The sequence below is a fragment of the Monopterus albus genome, unplaced genomic scaffold (assembly GCF_001952655.1).
Source record: "Monopterus albus unplaced genomic scaffold, M_albus_1.0 scaffold105.1, whole genome shotgun sequence".
NCBI lineage: Eukaryota > Metazoa > Chordata > Actinopteri > Synbranchiformes > Synbranchidae > Monopterus > Monopterus albus.
In genome coordinates this window covers 2301411-2324310 of record NW_018127985.1, presented here as the reverse complement: position 1 = coordinate 2324310, position 22900 = coordinate 2301411, and the positions used below count along the sequence as shown (strand labels likewise).

The 22900-nt window shown below is 41.7% G+C and overlaps 2 protein-coding genes across 5 annotated transcripts; both read right to left on the bottom strand.

Annotated features, from left to right (window-relative positions):
* Window positions 1–2200: 2200 nt before the first annotated feature.
* raver1 (ribonucleoprotein, PTB-binding 1) lies at window positions 2201–11527 on the bottom strand. 4 transcript variants are annotated; one of them, XM_020610571.1, is made up of 15 exons: window positions 11135–11527; window positions 10112–10178; window positions 7873–8342; window positions 6133–6324; window positions 5910–6030; window positions 5733–5833; window positions 5549–5620; window positions 4498–4576; window positions 3952–4154; window positions 3754–3835; window positions 3488–3630; window positions 3233–3304; window positions 2979–3113; window positions 2678–2743; window positions 2201–2579 (listed from the first exon to the last, which is right to left on the bottom strand). In XM_020610571.1, the coding sequence occupies exons 1-15, from the start codon at window positions 11456–11458 to the stop codon at window positions 2433–2435; spliced, it is 2274 nt and encodes a 757-aa protein (XP_020466227.1). In that variant the 5' UTR covers window positions 11459–11527; the 3' UTR covers window positions 2201–2432. The 4 variants fall into 4 exon arrangements, with proteins under 4 accessions (XP_020466227.1, XP_020466228.1, XP_020466230.1 ...); XM_020610572.1 differs by having other exon boundaries at window positions 4498–4579; window positions 5558–5620; window positions 11135–11526; XM_020610574.1 differs by lacking the exon at window positions 5549–5620 and having other exon boundaries at window positions 2202–2579; window positions 4498–4579; window positions 11135–11526.
* A 1111-nt stretch (window positions 11528–12638) lies between these two features.
* tyk2 (tyrosine kinase 2) lies at window positions 12639–21603 on the bottom strand. The gene is made up of 24 exons (XM_020610516.1): window positions 21389–21603; window positions 20685–20886; window positions 20433–20556; window positions 20207–20339; window positions 19931–20094; window positions 19216–19594; window positions 18951–19136; window positions 18471–18628; window positions 18261–18378; window positions 17968–18151; window positions 17733–17851; window positions 17466–17636; window positions 17222–17309; window positions 16848–16975; window positions 16065–16200; window positions 15365–15516; window positions 15139–15289; window positions 14954–15045; window positions 14683–14872; window positions 14248–14366; window positions 13766–13938; window positions 13561–13678; window positions 13328–13438; window positions 12639–13226 (listed from the first exon to the last, which is right to left on the bottom strand). Exons 2-24 carry the CDS (start codon window positions 20866–20868, stop codon window positions 13083–13085), a joined length of 3522 nt encoding a protein of 1173 aa, XP_020466172.1. The 5' UTR covers window positions 20869–20886; window positions 21389–21603; the 3' UTR covers window positions 12639–13082.
* Window positions 21604–22900: the final 1297 nt, after the last annotated feature.

Here is a 22900-nt window from a genome sequence, read left to right as displayed (position 1 = left end):
AACAATAGTGCACTGATAGAGCCTGATCCACTCATTGCATCTACACAAAACCCTGTTTAAGTGCAGAACAGTGCAAAGGCACCTCAGCTGTATCTGCTCAGGCAGATTTAGTTAACAATTATCAGGCATTAGGTACATTGTTAAACACTAAGACATCTATTGTTCAAAGCTTTTAGCATTTTTTTTTTTAACATATCGGGCAACAAGACATTGTGCAGTCCGGTTTACAACGACTTTTATTAGTTGGTGTTTTGATGAACTCTCCCTTTTGTTTAGTTCTTCCTATACATCACACCATTCCCCAAGATGTCTGCCTTTCTACAGAAGCATTATTATTATTAATGGTTACCTGTCCAATAAAGACAGCATCAGCTGTCTGTACATGCAGTCATTTAAAAGATGAATTTTGGTTTTACATGCGCATTGAAGCTATAAAAGACATACTGTATAGCCTACCTTTCCTTGCCTAAATGAAAAGCATTTACTTTTTCTGCTTCCATTACTTTCATTCTAGCAGCCAAAGGTTTAGTCTATACTTTTTCCTAACAAAAAAAATGGCACACCTCTAGAAAACTTAAGTCACCTTCTTCTGCAACAAGGCTGCTGATTTGTTTTGATTTATGCTAGATATTTTAACTTTAAATGTAGATGACCAGATTTTCTGTGGAATGTAACATCACACTATGTGTTGAGTGTTTCATTATTAAAAACAAACAAACAAACTGATGCGGTTCTAAAATGAGTTTATGAATCACACTCCAAAAGTAAACCTACTAAGGCAGCTGTGCTTTAAAAAGCAATTTATGTGACCTTAGTGTTAAACCAAACATTTGAACATGCCACAAGGGAGAGAGGAAAACAAAAGAGATCACGACTTTAAATAACATTTAGTTCACACACACAGAGACAATCATGGCAGTACAGATGAGAGAACGGCAGTTTGAGTCAAATCAGTCGAAATCAATGATGATCAGACGGTACAGCTGCATCTCTTGGTCCATACACAACATGAGTAGTCTGCTGTGGCACCACTATTGGTCACACCAGCTTTCAATCATACAAATGACAAAACCACACAGGTGCAGCAAATCCACTCAAAACGCCAGACCAGAGGCAGGTATGACTGGAGAAAATGTTTTGGACTCCAGAAAATAATTAACTATTTACACAGCAAACACCACAAATGGGGAAATGTCACTTGGAAGCCAACACAGGGCTGGATGAGATCACAGAAAACACTGTTAAGGCTCAAGTGTAACTGCATTTCCTAGCAGAAGTCAGAGGTAATAGGTTTTCACAATCAAACTGTCATCCAGATAATTATTCAAAAAAAAACACTAAAGGACAATGTCACTGATCAACTACCTGCTTCTATTTGTATTTCAGACAAACTCCAACCACTACAGGAAAACTTTGACCACAGGTGGTGCCCATCATTCCAGCGGCCATCAACTCAGCTCAATAATTCAACTGAGCATCAAGCCAACCACTAAGACAACACAGTAAAAGCTCCTGTATCGACTGCCTGCTGGCAGCTCCAGAGGCGGCACACCGTGCATGTACCCCGCCCCATCGAGGTGTGATGTTCGTACCTAAAGATGTTCAGAATTTCACTTAGCAAATAGAAATCACACACAAACACAAAATATTCAACTCTTGAACACATGGGTGAGAGGAGACTTGACAATGGCATCATACAGAGGTGAGAACAGATGAGGACTGTGACCTGGCCCTCCAAAGTGCATCACTCGACTTCCAGTGTAGAGAACAGACTGTAAACAAGCTGGAGGGTCTGGCTCGTCAGACAAACAATGTGAGAAAATATGCCAGAATGGTAAAAGGCTTAACCAATAATGCACAGGCATGTCAGTCACAGACTGTCACTGGTGGATGGAGAGCTGAATATTAACCAGTAAAGAAATGCCACGAGTTACACAGTAAAATATATCACCCTGTGGAAGGAAGAGACAAACTATACAAAGAGTGGACGCTTTAAGTGACATGTCAAGCTTTATTAAAATTAGCCTACAGATGCCACTGAAAACTGGGCAAATTATCTGTAGCTCTGCTGATTTTTCACACTGGATGTTAAAAAAAAAAATAAAAATAAAAAATACACTTAAAGAAAAACAACTTCATTAGCTAATTAATCATTTTTTCCATGTTTTAACAAATTAAAAGTCAAATAAGAAAAAGTAAAAACTTAAATTACAAACACACTAAAACCATATGTACATATACAACAGAAAAACAGCCACCAAAATGTTCAGACAGCAACAGTCTGTGCTCCTCAGCGCCCTCCAGGGGTCATTCACAGAAGTACACCGCAGACAAATCCAGGGGCCGCCAAACTGTCAAGTTTGTTGGAGGAGGTGCTGTTGTGTCCTGGTTGTTAAATGGCTACTCACTGAGCAAGAAGCATTCAGCTGTATTTAGAATATACGCTTTCGCTTAAGGTAGGAGTCTGCATAATGGCCACCAAGGCCTTGGGAGTGCTGGCCCACATAGCCGCCCTCAGGGCTTGGTTCTGGAGACGGGATCAGCCGGGAGAACACACGCTTGTGGCTACCAATAGGGGTCTATAATCAACAAGAATAAATAAAAGAACTTGCTTGATGTAAAAGCAAAATATTTGGTACAAATGAGTCAAAGATAACACTGAAGGTGTCTAATTTACCTTCACAGCATTCACCAATTCTGGGGGGTAGTTGGTGGTGTGGCTCATGGGCGGCATCCCCACAGCCTGTGGGCAAACAACCAATTTTCACTACCCGACACTTCTTGCGAGTTTCATGCACTCACAGCTCAACCTTAGCTGTTAAACACGGGCTTATTCTTGGAAGCCAAGACGCTAGATTGTATCTTTTCTAGTGCTACTTTGACATTCTTGTACTGTTAAGTAATCAATAATTAAAAGCCAAACAAAGATTTATAAAAGAACAAATAAAGTCCAGCTCTGTTCAAAGTCTACAGCTTACCCGATTGAGCTGGGTGATGTGGAGACCCCCATCACTGGAGGCCTCAGGACCAGAGCTGAAGTATGAGATCAGAGGTGGGCTGGGAGCGCAGCTGTACTGGGAAAAGCTCTCAGTGTGGTTGGGCTGACGACAGAGCTGAAGAAACAAAAGAAAACGTTCACCACAGCTGTTTTATCATCAGGTCAGAATGTGGTTAACTTAATGACACTGGACAATGTGCTCCTGCCACCTTGAGTTGGTTGACTCAACACTACCTGCTGTCCAAATCCTGCCAAAGTCCCAGTATCAAGGTTCTCCTGCTGTTCATACAAGTGGGCCAGGGGATCCTGTTGAGAAACACCAGATGGGCATTAGACCAGATCACATCACACAGCTCACTGAATGAGCAACAAAAGAGCACTAACATTATAAATGAACAGGCCACAGGTCTGGTTAAACAGCACCTACTAATGTCAAATGAATCAAACTTTAAAAATGTGGAGTCTTTCCATGAATAAAGCAGTGAAAACCTGATGCAGAGGAGGATATTCAGGAGCGTAGGAATCCTGGTAGCGCAAGTTGTAATGTGGCTGTATGCTCTGGTGTGTGTGCAGGTTGGACACATTGCTTAGTGTAGGCCTCTTCCTATATGGGTGAGGTCTGCAGCTTCCACCTGGAGTAGGAGAGGGCAGACAGATGCTGATTTATTTACCCGTATAGCTGAGCTGAGGCAGCAAGAAGGAACAAACTGATCAGTAGGAAAATCAGAAGCACACAATGCAAACAAGCAGCTCACCTGAGGGAAAAACACTGCCGACACTGAGGAAGGGACTCTGAGGAAGACTCCCATCTTTGGGGGGATCCCCTAGTATGGAGGCCTGACAGGAGGGGGACAAAGGGGATTCACTTCTGCCATCCAATTCTCATTCACATTTAAAAATACAGATAATAACAAAGGCAGAAAACATGTTACAACCATTACTTGGGACCTCACCCCTTGCGCTGTGAGGCCATCTGCCCCCATCATGCCACCCATCAGGGGCATGGAGATGCCCTGTAGGGTGGGAGAGGCAGACTGGGGGAAGGTGCATGCTGCAGTGGGAGAGTTCTGCTCCCTTGTCAGGGTTCTGCCAAGTGGCACTGGCTTTAGGGGGCCCAGAGGATCTGTCTGAAGTCCAAGACCTGAGGCTACACCACCTAGAGGAATTAGATAAAACGCTCAACTGCAAACTACCATTAATTTTATTTTAATTTTTAAACTCTTTGGCTACCTCTTGTTCAGGGTTGTCATAAATATCAAATTAACTAAATAATGTAAACATAACTAATCACACACACACTACATGTTAATGTTTGCACCATGGAATAGTGCCACGTAACATTAAGTCCTATCTAGTGTTGTGACCAAAATGACTAATGCAAAGAGCAGAAAGCATGATTAACAGGCAAGAGGGGCTACAGATGTTCATCATCAGAAGCAAAGTAAAAACATGCAGTCTGTGGCTTGAGGAGCTTTGGCTTGAATCAGCTGATGCCAAACCTTGGGGCAGGTCTCCGAGCAGATGGACTCCCCGCTGTAGAGGCAAAGCAGCCAGAGGATTCTCCCCAATGAGTCCTGCCTGCTGGCCAAAGCAGAGAGCACAGTAAGGTCACACAGTGTGGCTACAGCGCTCGGGCGCTGGAAACCATCTGAACTACACAAGCACACTTCATCAGCAGCAAAGGTTACTGACCATGTACAAAATGACTACAGAACTAAGATTTACAACAGCGTACAGCACAAGTGTGGGATATTGGCGAACATCCATCCCCCACAAGGGGGGGGGGTCGCGTCGCCGGGTAGGCGACCCCCCCTTGTGGGGGATGGAGAGAACAGCTTGTGTTGTTCAAACAGATCAAGCTAAGGGCGGTATAATAGCGAGCCAGCCTCTCAACTCATTCAGCAGGCTGGCGTTCCACACCAGAGGCGTGACGCAAGGATGATGTAAACTTTGCGCTGGTAGTCTACAAACCAAAATGACAATGGCGGAAAAGATAAGTGCAGATGTAGCTTTGTTGGCTTTTCAAGTATTTATTTTGCTTTTAAGCAAAAGTGGTTAGCATGTTCCTTGCTACGTGTACAAACGTCATGAGTAATAACTACAACCAATGCATTCATGACACCAGGAGTGCTTTGACCGTTAAGTTAGAGAGGCGAGAACAGTTCGAGGCAGAGAGGCGTGCAGACTTGAGACGCCAGTGATAGTGTCACACACGTATTACATCAAAATGTAGCACTTGGTTCCAGACTGCTGGCTCAGCCTTTCTACACAGAGCGTGCCTCCTCTTTGTCCTCCTTGGGAGGTAGTACCAGAGGCAGAACAAAAATGGCCTGCTATGCTGGCTCTGCGCCTTTCACACAGAAAACAAGACGGGACAAAGGCGCACCAATCTCACCTTGAAAAGGCAGTGTGTAAGAGCTACAGAAACAAACCTCACACTTTCTTGATGAGAGCTTACCCACATTTTCAATCACATAAAAAGACCAAAATCCATCTAAATTCACCACCTCACACTTTGGTAGCCAAACACAAAACACCATTATCACTCACACAAGGTACCAGAGGGTTTTCTTTATTGTGCAACACCTGAGCCCACAGAAGATGATTTTCCAGAAAGGCTTGCTAATGGTTAAGAGGGAAAAGAGAAAGAGTTGGAGGGGGTGGTGTATGAATAGAACAAGATGAATCAAAACAGGCTGAGGTGTTAAGAGCAACACCTAATAGGAAAAAGTACCTGCTGAGCCTTGGCCTGGTTCTGAAGTAGCAGCTGGAGCAGGGCAGCAGAGAGAGCAGGGTTGGCCAGAAGTGGCATGGTAGGGGTTGCCCCGAAGAAGCCTGCACACAAAGACAACATAAGGATTCCACAGCAAGAGGACAAACCACTGATGAAGAAGTTGGGAGTATTGTTCACCTTGTTTGTGTCCCTGTGACAGTGGATTGAGTAGCATTTTGAGGGTGGTGGGGTTACTGAGGCCTGTGAGGATCTGCATGGCTGTAGGATCTGGGAGGAGACCTTTACCCCTATTCACAGCCTTGAATGGAGTCATCACATAACAGGTGATTAGCTCAAGAGCAATGGCAATCTCCACTGTGTCTTTGGATGTGTGAACACAGTATGCAAGTTTGACAAATACCATGGTTTGGGCAGCAATCAGAGCAGCCAACATGCTTCTTCCAGGAGGGCCAGGGGCACAGAAGGACACCCTGATGTGTGACCCACCCAGCAACCTGCCATCAGTTAGACGCTGTGCCTCCTCAGCCATCTCTGCGGTAGCAAACTCCAGCACCGCAAACCGCCGGAAACTTTCATCTTGTCCCTGAGCCAACTGTAGGAAATAGGGATGAGAGAAAAACTTTTAATCTTATGGGAGGCAATAAATACAACAGACTACCGGTACGGACTGACGAGTAGGCCTGTAGCTTCCACGTACACCCTGCAGGTGTATTTGAGTGAAACATCTTAAACAAGCTCAGATCAGATCTGGATCATGTATGATAGGCTTATACTGTGCATCTTACCTGAATGTTTCAGGGTTCCATCTTCATTATAGGCCAAGAAAATGTGTTAATGGGGTTTTCAATGTTAATTTTCTGATCCAGATCAGATCCAGATGACATTTAGTCTGGTGATACATTCCCACCCTACGCGTGTCAAATTTCAAAATGATTGATAACTTTCGACAGAGATATGATTTTTTTTTTTTTGCCCCATGTTAAAGATATAGATTTTGTGACCTTGACATTTGACCTTTTTCAGCCAAAATCTAATCGCTTCCAGGGTTGGTCCCCACCAATGTCTATACCAAGTAGGCTGATGATCCATTATCCTGCTATCCAACCACCACACAGAAAAATAATAAGAGGCAATAAATAAAATAAAACTAAATTAAAGAAAGAAATTTATGTTGGAAACGACCTGTAAAACCCTCATACCCAGTCCATTACTCAAAGTAAATTAAAAGTGAAACTAAAAACCTACCAAACAAAGAAAAGAGCATTTTATTCTGGGATTTTTTTTATTGATAACACAGTGACTCTCTTTACAGGTGGCAGGTAGGAACATTTCTAAACCGATAGGCTCTAATATACAGTATTAGCCTCACAATTAAAAAAATATAAGACTCCTACTCAAAGTCCTAAAAATGAAATGTCCACTTTTTTTTACAATATGCTGCATGTAATAAAAAATGACGAGCACTGCCAACAATTATTAAATTTTAAAAACTTTCCACTCATAATTGAGACTCCTTTAGAGTTTGGCAAACTTCAAACCACCCACAGTCATTTTTCCTGTCATAAAAGCTCCAGATCAACACTTAAAACTTTGTGAACATCAAACCATCTGTTAAATGTTGTTCTAGATAAATATTCTTCTGCTGACTATATATCTGCCCTTTCCCACCATCAGTCAATAAAGGTCAGATGTTTCTTGCTAAAAATCTAGAGCTATGAAAAATAAGCAATTTTCCTTTATTTACCACATGACCTTTAATCATCACTGCCTCAATCCTTAAAGAATGAACAGAAAAGTGCAACTATGCATGTCGTGCTAAAAGGACAACCCTCTCTTTCATTCCAGAAAAGCTTGTTGAAACCACCTGGGAAAGTCAGGTGGTCATCACCATAGAAACCAGCAATGCGTATTGCTATAGAAACTTTGAGTGGCCAAATGAAAACTGAGCTAAAGGTGAAAGGCACTGATAAAATCTTCAACCCAAAAAAGCTCTTTGATGTATCCCTTCTATAAATCTGTGAAAAAAAAATAACGGCTTCTAAATACATTATTCTCAACCTACACCGCAATCTGGGCAATACAGCCCTCTGAAATCACATTCATTTGACAAGCAGCCCTGTGTTTGTGTGCTGAATCTGACCTGGCAGAAGACTGGCACATGGGTGTCAGCCAGGGCGCTGCGGAGGTCTTGGGCTGTCAGAGGGCTCGGGGGCAGGCAATCAATGCACAGACATTTGGAGTGCAGCTGTGGGCATGTGAGGGAGCCCGCCTCAGTCCAGTGAACATACAGCATGCGGGAGCCGAGCTGCTTTCCTAAGAGCTCCGACTTGGCCCTGGCTGCTGAGTCCTTCTTCATGTACTCCACAAAGCCGTAGCCCTTTGAATGCCCGGTGGACGAGCTGTACACCAGAAAGCAGCGCTCCAGGTTACCAAAGGGTCGCACCAACTCCTCAAACTGCTGCTGGGTGAAAACTTGAGGCAAGTTGGCGATGCACAGCAGAGCGTCAGTCGGCTGCAGCTGCACAGAGATCTCCCTGTCTCGTAGCACATGCTGGTGGAACTCTCGGATGGCACACTGCGCCTGTTCCCCATTCAGCAGTGTCACAAATGCTAAGGGTGATGGAGCACAGACGGGACGAGAGACAAGCACAATTTGAGATGACACAAAGTGAGGGAGTGACATTTGTTCTGTCAGCAAGAACAGAAAGATGCATTTTCATTTATAGGCAGGTCTCAGAGTAATCCTTGACTGTGGCACCATTTCTGCTTTGGCAGGTCTGACACAAAGACAGTTCTGTTGGCACAATATCAACACATGCCAGTTTTATACTGCAAGTCACTGCAACATTTCCCTTAATCAAACCACATCAGCTGTTAGAGCGGCTGACAAGAATCAAAGGTGTTTTATTTGACTAGCACTTGATAGCTGAAAATTAGCATTTGTACCTGTATGAGTTTTAATGTTACTGGCACCCGTTGTTAGTGTGGGGATGCCGGAACTGAGCCCAACGGGACCCATTGGTATTCAAGGGTTTGGACAGAAATTCAGAAACGACGTTTTGGTTGAGGTTGGGTTTGGAAATGTAGGATAGATAGCTGACGTGCTCAAATGTCCGCTTCTTTTAATGATAAGGAGAAAAACCTTGTACAAACAAACCCTTCAAATTCAGATATTATATACTGTCAGGTCCAGGTCGGGTTCAAAAAGAAATGTGCATCCACATATGAAGCAATCAGACCAAAAAAAAAAAAAAGCAGAAGGGAGAAAGGACTTGCGTGGTAATGTGTGAAAGCCACAATAAAATTTAACTCTACTGAATCATATCCAAATGTGAATGATATTTGCCCCTGTGATTTGTGATATTGGGCTATATAAAGTTTTACTTAACCATCTGTCACAATAGCTTAGTAAATACCAAACATACTGTGACTTTTGCTTGTGGCTCAAGCACTTTGTTGAACCATTATCTGCTACTTTCTGGTGATACTGTCAATATGTAAAACCATTTTGAATGTATGGCCTGAGACACAGCTAACATTCTGATGTATAAAGGGTTTATTCACCCTCCTGAGGAGAATTAAACACAGATTACCATGACTTATTTTGGTATGTTCAAAACTATCATATTTCTAGACTTATTTTGGTATGTTTAGAAATATGATCGTTTTGATGCAGCCAAAGTAATGATTGTTTGGGGACAGTGAGATCCACTATTATATCCATAACTTTATTACATGCATGACTATCTTAATATCTAAAATATATTAATGCTATGTAGTTAAGAGTTTTTCTTGCTCTTCCTACATCAATCATCACTGATGCAGAAAAGGTTTTACTTAAGAGCACACATTCATGTAGTCAGGACATCTGCAACACTTTCCCCCCCATAAAATCTTAACCAACTGATTCCAACACAGCAGCTACAGAAGTCACTAGGAGAAAAGCAGCCTTAATGGAAAAATGTCGATTGTGAAATGGATAACTTACTGTGCTAGCAAACTACAGCAATAGCTTGGTATTTCCTCCCAGAGCTACCACACTGCTGCGTACCAATCCATAACTTTGTAAAACAGTCAAGGTATGATGAGTTAATGAAAAGCAAATCACTCCGTCTCTACCGGTGATGAAACACTGAAGCACACTGACCAACATTTTTACTGAAGGTACAAATGAACTCATCTTGTGCCAAAATGTCAGCTCCAGGAGGTTTTTGCTCTTTGTTAGTATTTTCAGCAGTCAAGAACCACTGTATATGATCACAGTGCAATCTGAAGCAAATTGTCTCGTCATCAACAGTTTTCTCCTTGTTGACATACAGAAGCTCGGTGATATAATCCCTACTGTAAAATTAACATGATTAACAAGCAATTTCACTAACCTGTGCCCTTGTATTTGTCAACAAAGCAGTACTTCAAGCCATAGTTGCCCAGCAGCTCATGGACCTCCTGTAAATAAAACATGAAAATCCAGAGATGTTTATCGCATCCAGAAAGTTGTATTAATCATTGCACATTGAATTATGACCTTTTCACCAGGGAGTCATCCATGACCCATCTGACTCTCTAAAACTGCAAATGTTGGTCATCACAGTATTAACTCACTCATGTCCAGTGTTAAATGCACTTGTGGAGGTGAGCAAGGTGAACAAATCACTAACTGTTGTAAGAGAAACTGTTCTGTGCTGCTTGTGCCCATTCACAAACGAATGGTGATGCTGTCTAGCATTTTCTGAAATGTTTTGTCTCCAGGCCTTCCACCTTTTGTCATGTTGCTCTCCGCATCTCGAACTCCCAGCAGACCCCCCACCCCCGTAAACAATGGTATCGCCCTTCGCTCCCCACGAGTCAGGCACGTTCCAAAAAAAATGTGGAGTCATGAGTAAATCACAAGCTGGTCAATACAAGTCATGGTCAGGTTTAACTGATGAACTGACTAAAAAGTTTACAGCTGGAAAACCGACGTAAAGAGTAGAATCACACAAAGTTAGACTTTGCAGCTGAGGTTGTAACATGAAACAATAGGAAAAAAACTAAACTATTAACGTTACCTACGATGCCGGACTGGCAGGTCACATAGGCCACAGATGACTTGCTGACAGTTATCTGACCACCTTGCATTTGAAATCAGCTGTGTTATTTAACTAATTCAAACAATGCATACTACGTTAATGGTGTTCGGCGGCTACCGATTAATGATGCGTTGGCTTCAGAAACTGTCGCAGATGCAAAGGAAACAATCCTATCTACTGAATTTAATGGCAGCTAATAAGTTAAATGGCTAGCAAGCTAACATAGGTAGCATGGCAGGCACATCGGGGCTAAGCTAATGTTAGCTAAACTCCAAAATGCACGACTCAATCACTCATCCAACACTTAAACCCCGTGGTGGTTTTTAACTATACCTGGTTGCTAACGTCGGAAGGTAGATTCTTTATGATAAGTTTTCTACGGTTGTAAAACTCCCGGCGAGTTCTCTCCAGGCGGCTCGCAATCTCTTCGGGACTCAATGGTGTCAAGTCCTCGTCGACCCTCCGCTGATACTCAAGTCCGGGAGCAGAATCCTCTTGGCCCGGCTCGAGTTCGGGATGACGCGGGTCTCCGGCCATCCATTTATCGTGATCCGCAGCAAAGTCGTAATTTTCATGAAACGGACGAGAAGCGAAACTGAGTCCTATGTTGGTGTTTTCATCTCTAGCAGCTGTACTAACAGACACAGGAGCCGCCATCACCCTGTTTGGTGGAAGTTTTCTCGGTCTGGAAACTATCTGATTTGAGCAGTTTAAACAATACACACGTGGCCCCAGCGACGCTGCTCATTGGACGAAAGGGGGACGCATTCACCATGACTACGACGTAATAGGTGGCTGTATTCTACTCAAAGCTGGGTGTAAATGCCCCAGGATTTTTCATTGGAGGTATCTAAAACGAATGTTAGGTCCTCCTGTGCGTGTTAATTAAACAAATTTCAACCCGTTTAAAAAAGGAATTAATAGTAAAATAAAAAACCTATTTGGTGACAGTTTTGTCTCCCAAGTTCCAACCCTATGATATAGGATCAATATAAGACTTGTAGGCTAATATCACTAAATTATCTAAGTCTTGAATAGCATTAAACGTATAGAGATAATAGATTAAAAAGATAAGCATGGGAAAACGTTTTAAAGAACATAATAGAGGCCTATTATATTGCAACTTCAATAAAAAAATGTCACTTCATACTCATTATGGTTGGAAAGTCTGTCTAAACAGAGACCCTGCAGTAGGTCTTAATTTTCTTTTTTTTTCAGCAATAAACAGCTTTGCTCTCTGGAATTTGTGGAATAAATGTCTGCTGCAGTTTTGTGGTTGAGGCCTTGTTCGTTTATTAAGATTCTAGTGGGTCTTCATTAAGGGGTATGCAGAACACCGATTAAACACCTGTTGAGCATAAGTAGCTGCTGTATTTGGCTGCCCCCTACCTGCTGTTTGACATGATATGACATGTGTGGTTCTACGTGTTTACAATCCATCTGGAAAACTGGGAATATCTTACATTACTCTTGTGTTACGTTATACACTAAGATAAATTACTCTGTCAGAGCAGCATTGCTGTTGTTGATCTTGAACAGTTCTTGAGCAAGCACTGTTGGTGCAAAATTGCCAACAACTGAACTGTGGCCCTGCAGTCGGTGGTGCACCATGTTTTCATATTCCACATATAAGGGGTGATCATTCCTTGGGTCAGTGAAAAAAAAAATTGCATATGCTGCTTTCATTACAGTACATCCCTAAGCTACTGATCAATGACTTCTTATATAACACAGATGCAGCTGTGCTTTGTTGCACATACAGTATAGCATGTTGAATGGCATATTGTGTAACATGTGCATCTGTTTTTAAGGTCTTTAAAGAAAAAGCATGTGAAAATTGTTTATTAGATTTTTAATTTGTTGTTCTGCTATTTACAATATAAAATGTAATGTTTGCATACACTGAAAAATTTACAACAAATGTTAATACGTACTGTGTTATAAGCATGCCTAAAACTTTGAAAGACAAATGGTGGCTGACTGCCCAAGCCATCAAATGTGCCTATGACGTTCAAATGATCAGTGAGGGAAAACCAAACACACACACACACATACACATACACATACACATACACATACACATACACATACACACTGACCAAGGTTGTCAATGTGTTAATATCACACAATAAAATATCTCTCTGCTTTTAGCCAAAGGAAGCCTATACGGACATCTATCTAAATGGAGGGAGCAAACATTGCACAGCAGAACATACAGTATATAGTCACAGTAGTGGCAATGTGATAAGATGTAGACAAGCAGATCTTCACTGAATCCTGATCAGCAAATCTGAGCCAGGGAAAAGTTTATGTTTGACTGCAAGTCATACGTTCTGCGAATTGCCTCAAAATTTTCAATGAGGATTCTGAAGGATGGCCGTTGTGCAGGTTCTGCAGCCCAACACTGCTGCATCAAAATCTTTACCTGTTAAAAAAACAACAAAAAATAAACAAACCTGTAATTATGTACAATATCAGACTAAATAACACCAACAGGATGTCCATTATATGAGCAAGTAATGTTACCTCATGTGGGCAGTCTTTGGGACAGGGTAATCGCATCTGTTTCTCCAACAGTTTTATGAGTATCATCACAGTCATCTGTCCCTGGGATCCCTCCATCATTTCAAAGAACTTCTACAGAAAAACCAGAAGTGTACATTGTGCATTTAACACAGTGATTCCAGGTTTACTTGATTTGTCTCACATGAAAATATATGCAACTGTAAGCTTGTTTTAAGAAACTGGTGAAGACGTACTGCTGGAGGGCTTTGGCAATGGTCGCAGCGGGTCAGGATCTCATACAGAGTTACACCAAAGGACCAAATATCAGATGAAAAGGAAAATTTACTCTCCTTCAAACATTCAATGGCATACCTACACAGTGCATAAAACAGTTTAGTGGCCAAAGCCATGAAACAAAGCACTGAAAACACGGTTACATTAAGTGCTGCATGAACTCACCAGAACACTGGGCTGTCCCCATCCTCACGGACACGATAGTAAATCTCACCTTCAGGGATGTATTTTGTCAGGCCAAAGTCTCCAATCTTTACAAGATTGTCATTTTCCACCAAGACATTACGGGCAGCTAAATCTCGATGGATGTATCGTTTAGAGTGCAAGTACTCCATCCCCTTTAAAACACACAGAAAATGATTGAAATAAGCCTGAATGTAAATTTCAAACCCAAAATGTTAATTCAATTTAAAAAAATGATAGATTTACAATGTCCAGCCTGGCTTGAAATTGCTTACATGGGCTAACAAACATACACATATCACTGGTGGGAGGAAACAATGGCAGGCTGAGTGATTGTTTTCCACAATTATTGAAGAAAGAACACAACCTGACATCTTAGCAGTTTGCACACAGCACTAGCAATATAATAAGATCAAAAGGAAATGCAGAGATTTAGCACAAACTACAAAACCACCTGAACTTACCTGACAGATCTGCTGAGCAAACATAAGGCACTGGGGCACACCTAGTTTACGTTTGGGTAGGTACTCTCGCAGACTCCCCAGAGGAAGGTACTCCATTATTAGCTGCACCACATGTCCTCCTGTCAACAAACAACACAACAGTGTTTTTATCCGTTTTTGTCCCATTACCTTCTGGGCAAGAATGACCTGTTGCAGTGGTTCTCAGCATGCTGTGTGTTGAACGCTCAAAATATCGACATACAGAACAAATGAAAAAGTGTTGCATCTCAAATATATTTCACAAAGGAACAACAGGGCCCAAAAATCAATTCCTTGATTCATCTATCAAGCAAGGCAACTTAGAACAGAGCAAGCACTCCTTTGCATGTGCAGACACTATATGTTGATGTACATTTCAACTGACATATCTGAATTAGAACACAGATGAGGACTCACCCAGTTCAGTGCAACAGCCCTTGTACTTGACAATGTTGCTGTGATAAAGGGACTTCAGGATCTCTATCTCCTTCATCCAGCCATCAGGCACATGACCATCCTCTTGTTTCAAAGCCTTCACTGCCACACGCTCTCCTGTCCCATCGTTGGCTGGGTCATACAGGTAGAGAGTCACCTTTCCAAAGTGACCCTGGAGACAGAACAATGAGCAGGATTACTCTCTAAGATACAGGAAAATGAAAACTACTGGTGAGGTGGTACAAGAACTCACCTCTCCCAAGTCCCGCATCTTTTTCAGGTAGCGTTTATGAAACACGCTAGGGTCCGTGTCAGAGAGAGTTTCACTGGGAGATATATCAGGATCTGTATGCAAAAAAAAACAACATCCATTCATCCATACACTGAGACAGGTTGAAAGAAAAATAAAAAGAACTGTTACAGTACATAAAAACCCACTTTTTATCATGAGTTCTGTGAGCTCTCTGAGCACAGTGCGGAACGAAGGCCTCTCAACGGGCTCGTAGGTCAGACACATGCTGATGAAGCTGGCCAGCTCCTGGGAGGATGGCTCAGCTAAGCGGCCCTTTTGCTGATAAAAGCGCTCTTTCTGTTCGGGGGAAAGGTTGTGGTGTTACAATTACAGCTGTTGAAACAGAAAAAAAGGTTAAAGCTCAGGGCCTACCTCAGACAATGTGCTGCCACTCATGGGAAGATCACCGTTGTTGCAGATTTCAAGTAGCGTGGCGCCAAAGCTCCACTGGTCAGCAGCACTGCCAACGGGTGTGCCTTTGTCAATACACTCAGGGGCAATCCAAGGGATGCGCTCAAGACGCTCTGCAATGCAGAATAGTGATAATAAAATGTCAGTTTCAAACTCGAGGTGCTCTAGTTAAACATTCTGATGAACATATGAGTAGAATCCATTTACAGTTTGGGAAAACTGAGTAAATGTTTACAAAATCTTGAAAAATATTTTTCTTGTTCTAATTTACAGTATATTAAAACCATAAATTCAATATAAATTCTAAACTTTTTTGAAGCACTTAATGTACAAAGTTGGTTTTCTATGTACATTCAATGTCAACAGCTGCAAAATAAGTGAGACTTTATTATATCAGGTCTTCGCTCTGTTTCTTCATACACTTCGCAGAATACTGACAGTGACCGAAACAACACCTCTCAGCATTATTTATGACAGTCTTAAATGACACATTGGGTGTTAAAACTGCAAGACAACAGGAAGAAAGTCACAGGAAATGGTCTAGTTTTCCACTTCCTAAAACAGATTAAAAAAAGGCAGAACAAAATACAGAAAACTCAGTTGGGAAACTTTCTTGTAAAGTGACTGTTAAGTTACTGTAATTAAGAGTTTGTGGACTGACCTTCCCGTGAAAGGATGCTCAAGGCAATTCCTGGGTCACTCAGTTTAACAAATGGAGTAGTACCATGTTCCAGACCTCGCCTTGCCACCAGAATGTTCTTTGCACAGACATTTCCATGAACTAGCCGTTTGGTCTCCTACGGTGATTAAAATGATACTGGTATTTGCGATGCAGAGCGTTGTAAAAATAAGTTAAACACAAACTATTAATATGATGAATCTTTGCACAAATTAATCTGGGTCAGAAAAATTCAAGCTTGAAATGATAGTATTTCCTGAATGCAGCGGCTGAAATTCAAAACTTGGTGTCTAGTTGGAAAGCTGCATTACCTGATTCTGTTATCCAAACTATTTTACTCACTGACCTACAGCAGCTGATTGTGAACTGCAAGACTATCTCTGATTGTGAACTGCAAGACTATCTCTGATTGTGAACTGCAAGACTATCTCTGATTGTGAACTGCAAGACTATCTCTGATTGTGAACTGCAAGACTATCTCTCTGATTGTGAACTGCAAGACTATGTGAACTGCAAGACTATCTCTGATTGTGAACTGCAAGACTATCTCTGATTGTGAACTGCAAGACTATCTCTGATTGTGAACTGCAAGACTATCTCTGATTGTGAACTGCAAGACTATCTGGTGATAAAGGGTACAACTCATTTTACTTCACCTTAATCAGCCCCCTTCAAGAACCACTTCCTTGTGTGGTCATTAAAGTGAGTTGTATTTAATTATAATTTGTGGCAGACTGAGAAACACAAAGTAGTGTTTGGACTCACAAGATAACTGAGAGCACTGGCAAGCTGTTTTGCAACAATAAATTTCCACTGAGGAGTCACAGATGCTTTTTCTTTGCGAAGGAAAACATCTAAAGGCCCGAACTCCACAAATTCCTCCACCATGATGTCTGTGAAGGCAGGAAACAAGTCAGAGAGGTCAGGTCTCTGGTATAGCCACAAGCAAAATTTAAACACATTGCATCATCTTCAAATTCCCACAAGCTGACTGCAAATTTGCATTAGCTTCATGGTTCACATGGTACTAGAATCATAAATGTGACAAACTTTGCGCAATGGGGAAGTAGCAAACAAGGAAATCATACACATAAAAGTAGAACTGAGCTTGCAAAGGTGAAAAATGTTATTGCTCTTACTTTCGGATCCTTTGACAGAAACACCATGTACAAACACCAGGTGGCTGTGGGATACCTGGCTCATGAGACTTGCAGTTTCAAAAAATGCCTGACAAAAACAAAGGAACCAATACTGAAAGAGCAAACATCAAATACATAAGGATGCTAAAGTAGACATGTTAATATTGGCTTGAATTCAACATAAAACCACTGCTGTTCTATGAGTGAGTTTATTAGCGTTAATATAAAAGATAACATGACTTACTAGTGTGACATCTTTATGGCTTTGGTCTAGTATCTTGAGAACCACCCGGATTCCTTTGCGGTCAGCGAAGTTGTTATTGAACTCGTCGTCGTCATCATCCTCTCCTACTCCCCGCACCAGCAGACGTCCTGAGTAGATGTTAGTTCTGGTCCCACGGCCCAAATGTTGTTCCTGCTCATAAACACAGCGCCCACCAGGGTCAGTCACAAAGCTGCAAACACAAAGCTTATTAGATGGAACATATGGTCCTGTGGAGGTTGTCATCACCTGTTTGATCTCTCTGTCCTTAATCTGGTGGAAGCGTAGCTGGGACATGTTCAGGGATAAGGAGTTAGTACGAGGACGGTGATCTACACCTTGCCTCATCACCAGAAGGTTGGATAGCTCTACATCAAAAGACACACAAACAACCCTCTGAAAAAACCTGAACCTCCCACAACAGAGTCAAACGGAAGCAAACACTGGAGGAGGCATAAAACTGAGATGGCCAATAAATACAGACCTCCTTGTCTTGGCAAACAGCATTTTTTGACCGTAAAGCTGTCTGATCCAGACTTGAGTACAAAGGTCTTGAGGCTGTCTGTGAGCTCCTTCACACTTGAGAATTCCCGGTCCCAGCCCTCCAGACAGAACATCGAACCCTTGTGCTGAATCCGAAACTGCTTGTGGCTTGGTGTTGACCCGATCTATGGGCCACAAGTATAGATAAGCACAGACATATATGCAGTAGCTTAAGTTGTTTTAGCATCACTGCACTGCACTGATTCCCAGGGAACAGTGTGGGTGTTGACTTACCTCATTTTTGTTTAGCACAGCTAGGATGATGCGATGATAGTCGAGCGCACTCCAACGTACAAGAAAAGCTCCCTCGTCCACTGCTTCCTTTTTCAGCTTCAGTAGCACAAATTCATCACTGGAAGTATACCAGAGCTCTGATATAATGCACTATGTTTCTATAATGCCTGTTTGTGTCTGTCTATGAATGTGTAAAAGGCAAAAACTCACTGCATAGGTCCATGCAGTCCATTTGCTTCACTCAGCACTACCCTAGGGGGAGCTACTTCATGACAAAGATAGTGGTGGGCGTCTGCAGTCAGCCGGTAGTATCCATCTAGGAGGCAGATGAACGAACGGGCCTCCTGGCTGGAGATCATCTCAACCTCCTACATACACATACACAAAAGTACCACTAGCGTACAACCAGAACTCCCACCTACAGACTCATGCAAACAACTTCAAAACATAATAAAATGGCCCACTGAAAGCAAAAGCACTTAGAGTCACACACACAGAGAATATACAGTATAACAATCTAAGCATACATCCTTACTGTAGAGTATATTAGATACTTTAAAATGTAACAATCTGATAAGCAGAATGACCAATATACAGTATATCCATTGAGCTAATGCACCACAAGCACATTTACCAATTATATTAATGTACTGCGGCTTTTTACATAAAAGGGTAAACAAGTACACTTACCATGTAGTGATTGTCCTGAGTGCTAATGCACACATTAGCTCCACTGATTGCTATGTGAGTTATTTCAGGGAAATCACAAAAGGAAGTCCATTTACTGGGAGTGTTTGCATTCAGTTGGGTGGACAGTTGTTTTGTTTTCCTTGTGTAACTGAAGTAGTCATTCCTGAAGTAAGTGTTTGCTGGTGCCTAGGTAAAGAGAATGAAGTAATAAAAAGACCACACCAGAAGAAGAAAAGAAGAAGCTTGAAGTTGCATTTTGACAAACCTTCTGATTTGACACATTCCTCCACTGAATACCCTGGGTGCCAGATACCATTATTTCATGTGTGGCAGAAGCTTTGAAGTCGTCTTTTGAGTCACTCTGCGCATGGGTGGTGTTGGAATAAGAGCTACTTCCATCCCCATCCTCTCTCAGTTCCAGATGGGAAACAGGAAAGGTCTCTGTGCCAAAACGTGGTGCCAAGTGTTCAAGAGTAGAGATGTACTTGTACATGATCTCCTGGGCACCCAACCGCCCCTTATCCACAGTGTGCTGCTGGAAGGTCCGTACAAAGTCTGCAAACACCCGTCGGATTCTGATTTTGGTCAGGAAGCTATCTTTGGAAATGTGTTTGGCAAAAGACCTTGGAATGCAGCGTTGGAAGCTGAAAAAGAGACACGTTAATGTTCCCTGGATCCAGTGATTACAAGAAAGTTTTGTGATCCAGAGTAGAAACTGGATTGTCACAGTAGCTGAAAATAAGCAAGAAATGACAGTACAAAAACAACCCACACAAACTGAGACAATCACTATCAGAATCATTATCAGAGCATAACCCAAATAAAAGACCATTTAACATCTTAGTTGATACGTTTACAGATTTAAGCACAATTAGTCACTGTTGTTAATTCACAATTTTAGGTGTAGAGATGATTACAAAGTAACAGTTTCAACAACATATGTCTTGACTCCTCCATGTTCATTCCTTCCAAGTAATTACCTGATTTTTTCAGCAACCTCTTGTAAGCTACAGCATGTTTGAACTGCCTGATGCGAGAGGTGAAGCACAGCCATCCCCAAGCTCTCATTTTTGAAGCGATTCAGCTCCTCCTCTGACTGAACCTCTTCCATCTGTATTACTTCATTCACAAATTCATATTTAGCCTTAAGGAGGCACAGGAGGCAAAAAGGTTAGGTGCTGGAATAGTCTGAGCACCACATCCACAGTAAGTGCATAAAATTCACATTAAACTTAAACCTTATGTTAAATACAAACCTGAGAGAATAAATACTCCAATGATGCAATTTCAAGCAGAGGGGAACCAGTCTGATCTGTTCCTGATCTGACAGGATAACGGCATACAGTTGGCTCTTTCTCGTTTAGTCCATGCCAATTTCGAAAGTAAAACCTAGGTATTAAAATAAAGCAGACAATGCATGTGATTATGTTCAAGGTTTTGCCTCTGCCCTCCAGATACAGGGTTACAAAAACAATCACTAACCTCATACAGTAATGAAGTACGAGGCTGGAGTTCTCCTCAGGAGCGAAAATGTGGTTTGGACTGTACCAACAGCGCAACAGTGGATTGTACAGCGCAAACAATGCATGGCACAGAGGTGTTATCCCTGGCAAATAAATAATTAGGTTAAAGACCCTTGCCACCAGCAGGCTCAAATACTATATGAAAAGAAATATGCAAATTACTTTCATTTTGTTCAGTGTGTGAATATTTGATCAAGGCTGTCACTCTCACCTACAGCCTCTGCAGCTGATATGCACAGTTCCTCTGCTGTGACTTTTCCATCTGTGTGTGACAAATATCTTTCCCCTTCCTTAGTCCAGAAAAGGTAAACGTGGATACCTTGACACTGAGGCGACTCACTCAGGCCTGGAAATAACCCTGGCTTTGAACGCTTGAACCACCCAGTTCTAGACATAGTGGGGCAGCCAGATCACTGCCACACAGACACACACAATCAATGCTAGATCACAGCATATGGCTCATCTTTTGGTTAGTCAGCTGTTGTATTGGCTGGAGTCTCCTACGCACTAAGACTCACGTAAACACATACGGAAGAGAAATTGTGAAGACACCTTGGCGCTTTTCTGTCACAACGTATTCCCCATTTCTTACCATACACGATAATTGGTGAATAAAATATAAGTTCGTAGGTTAATAAGTTGCAAAAATATACAAACAGCTTTAAAAATGTGGTCAGACAATCGGATCTATAACGGCCTTCCGGTATTAGCTACACCTTGTCAAACTTAATGTTGACATTATTCTACACAACAGGTCAAGACAATTTTATATCAATATAACGCACACTACGTCACTGAGTTGCTCACAGACACGAGTTCTCAAGTGTCTTACTTGATGCGATGCCATGAATAGGAAATTGATCGCTAGAATAAATATAACGCAGGGATATCGGTAAACGTAGCAAAGCGTCTTACCATTTAACGAGGTGCTCTTGAATGTGTCACTTAAAAACCTATCACGGTAAGATGAACAGACGATAAGACTTCATTATCTTGTAAACGTATTTCCCCCCCCTCGGCACCCACTCACTCGGATTCTCAAAAACAATGTGCGACAACAAACCGCTACTTCCCGAAACCAACATGGGTACTCCCTCCCTTAAGCGGCCGAGGCGAGTAGGAACACACGTACACACTACCCTTTCAAAATAAATTCTTCTTCTTCTTCTGCTTCTTCTTCTTCTTCTTCTTCTTCCTCGGTGCGACCTTTCAAAATAAATGTGTAAGAATAAAAGTTGACTTTTTAGGTATACTAAACATTTACCTATACAGCAAATTTGCATCGTTGTCATACATCATTGCTGTTGTGAGGCGTGTTCTTTATATTGAGGAGAGACGACTAAAAAAGGAGATATATTTCACAGTGTGAAATCTATTATGCATTAACGTATCAAAATTAGCATGTGCACGTGGATCTTCACTGTTTAGGATAAACAGAAAAGACTGTCCTCAACTTTTCGGTATACAATATTTGTATGAAATGGTGCCACTATCTAATTGGTCAAAAACTGTTGGGGAGAAGCCGTGGTTTAGACTTAATTCTCCCGTTATTGGTCCTTCAGTCCGTCCATCCTCCATGGTTCTCTCTGCTCCAATCATCGTGGACAGCGCCCTAGAAAGGGGAAGAATACCTATACTACTTTAATTCCTACATACACACTCACTTCTTCCTTTGTTTCCAACTAACTGAACCATATTAGGCATTTCTTTCCGTTTCACTAATTAAAACTGTTCTATTAGTGTGTGTGGGTGCATGATGTTCCCCCTTTGAAGCTTTCTCATCTACATCTAATCTATTTTAATAATCTTGGAGTTTTACCGTACCAAGACTCCTTTGGGTCCACCAGTCCAGAGGAATGATAAGTAACTATGAGCCCCCTTAGCTACAGCCGTAAATCTAATGAAATTCAGTAATTTAATGGACAAGACTTATGATGTTGCATTAGTGTTTCAGTGACTCACATGGCAAATATTTGACCAGTGGTTCAGTGAACACATAGGGTGATATTCATAACTATATAAACATAACTGTGACATATAAGTATGTAAACGTATGTGTGCTATAGAATAAAACCATTCATAAGTGCATAAAATAAAAATCACCCTAACACTGTGCAAGCCAGGAACAGGCCAGGAGCCCTAGACCCCTCTAGACACCCCAAAATGATTTCTCTATATTATAGGCCTTTGGGTCTGCATAATCTAATTACTTGCAAATTTGTTAGCAGTTTCAGCCATTGAAGTTAATCTCTGACAGGCGTCCATCCTCCATCTTATGGGCCAGTCTTGTAGCGCTACTGTCTTATTTATAAAACCAGAACTGCATGTTTGTTGCTCATTTGTTAAGTGGTGTTTTATCAGATCCTTAATTTAATCAGTGTCAACTAATCAGTCTAAACCCAGTTTTAAGATGTCTGTCATTTGTTT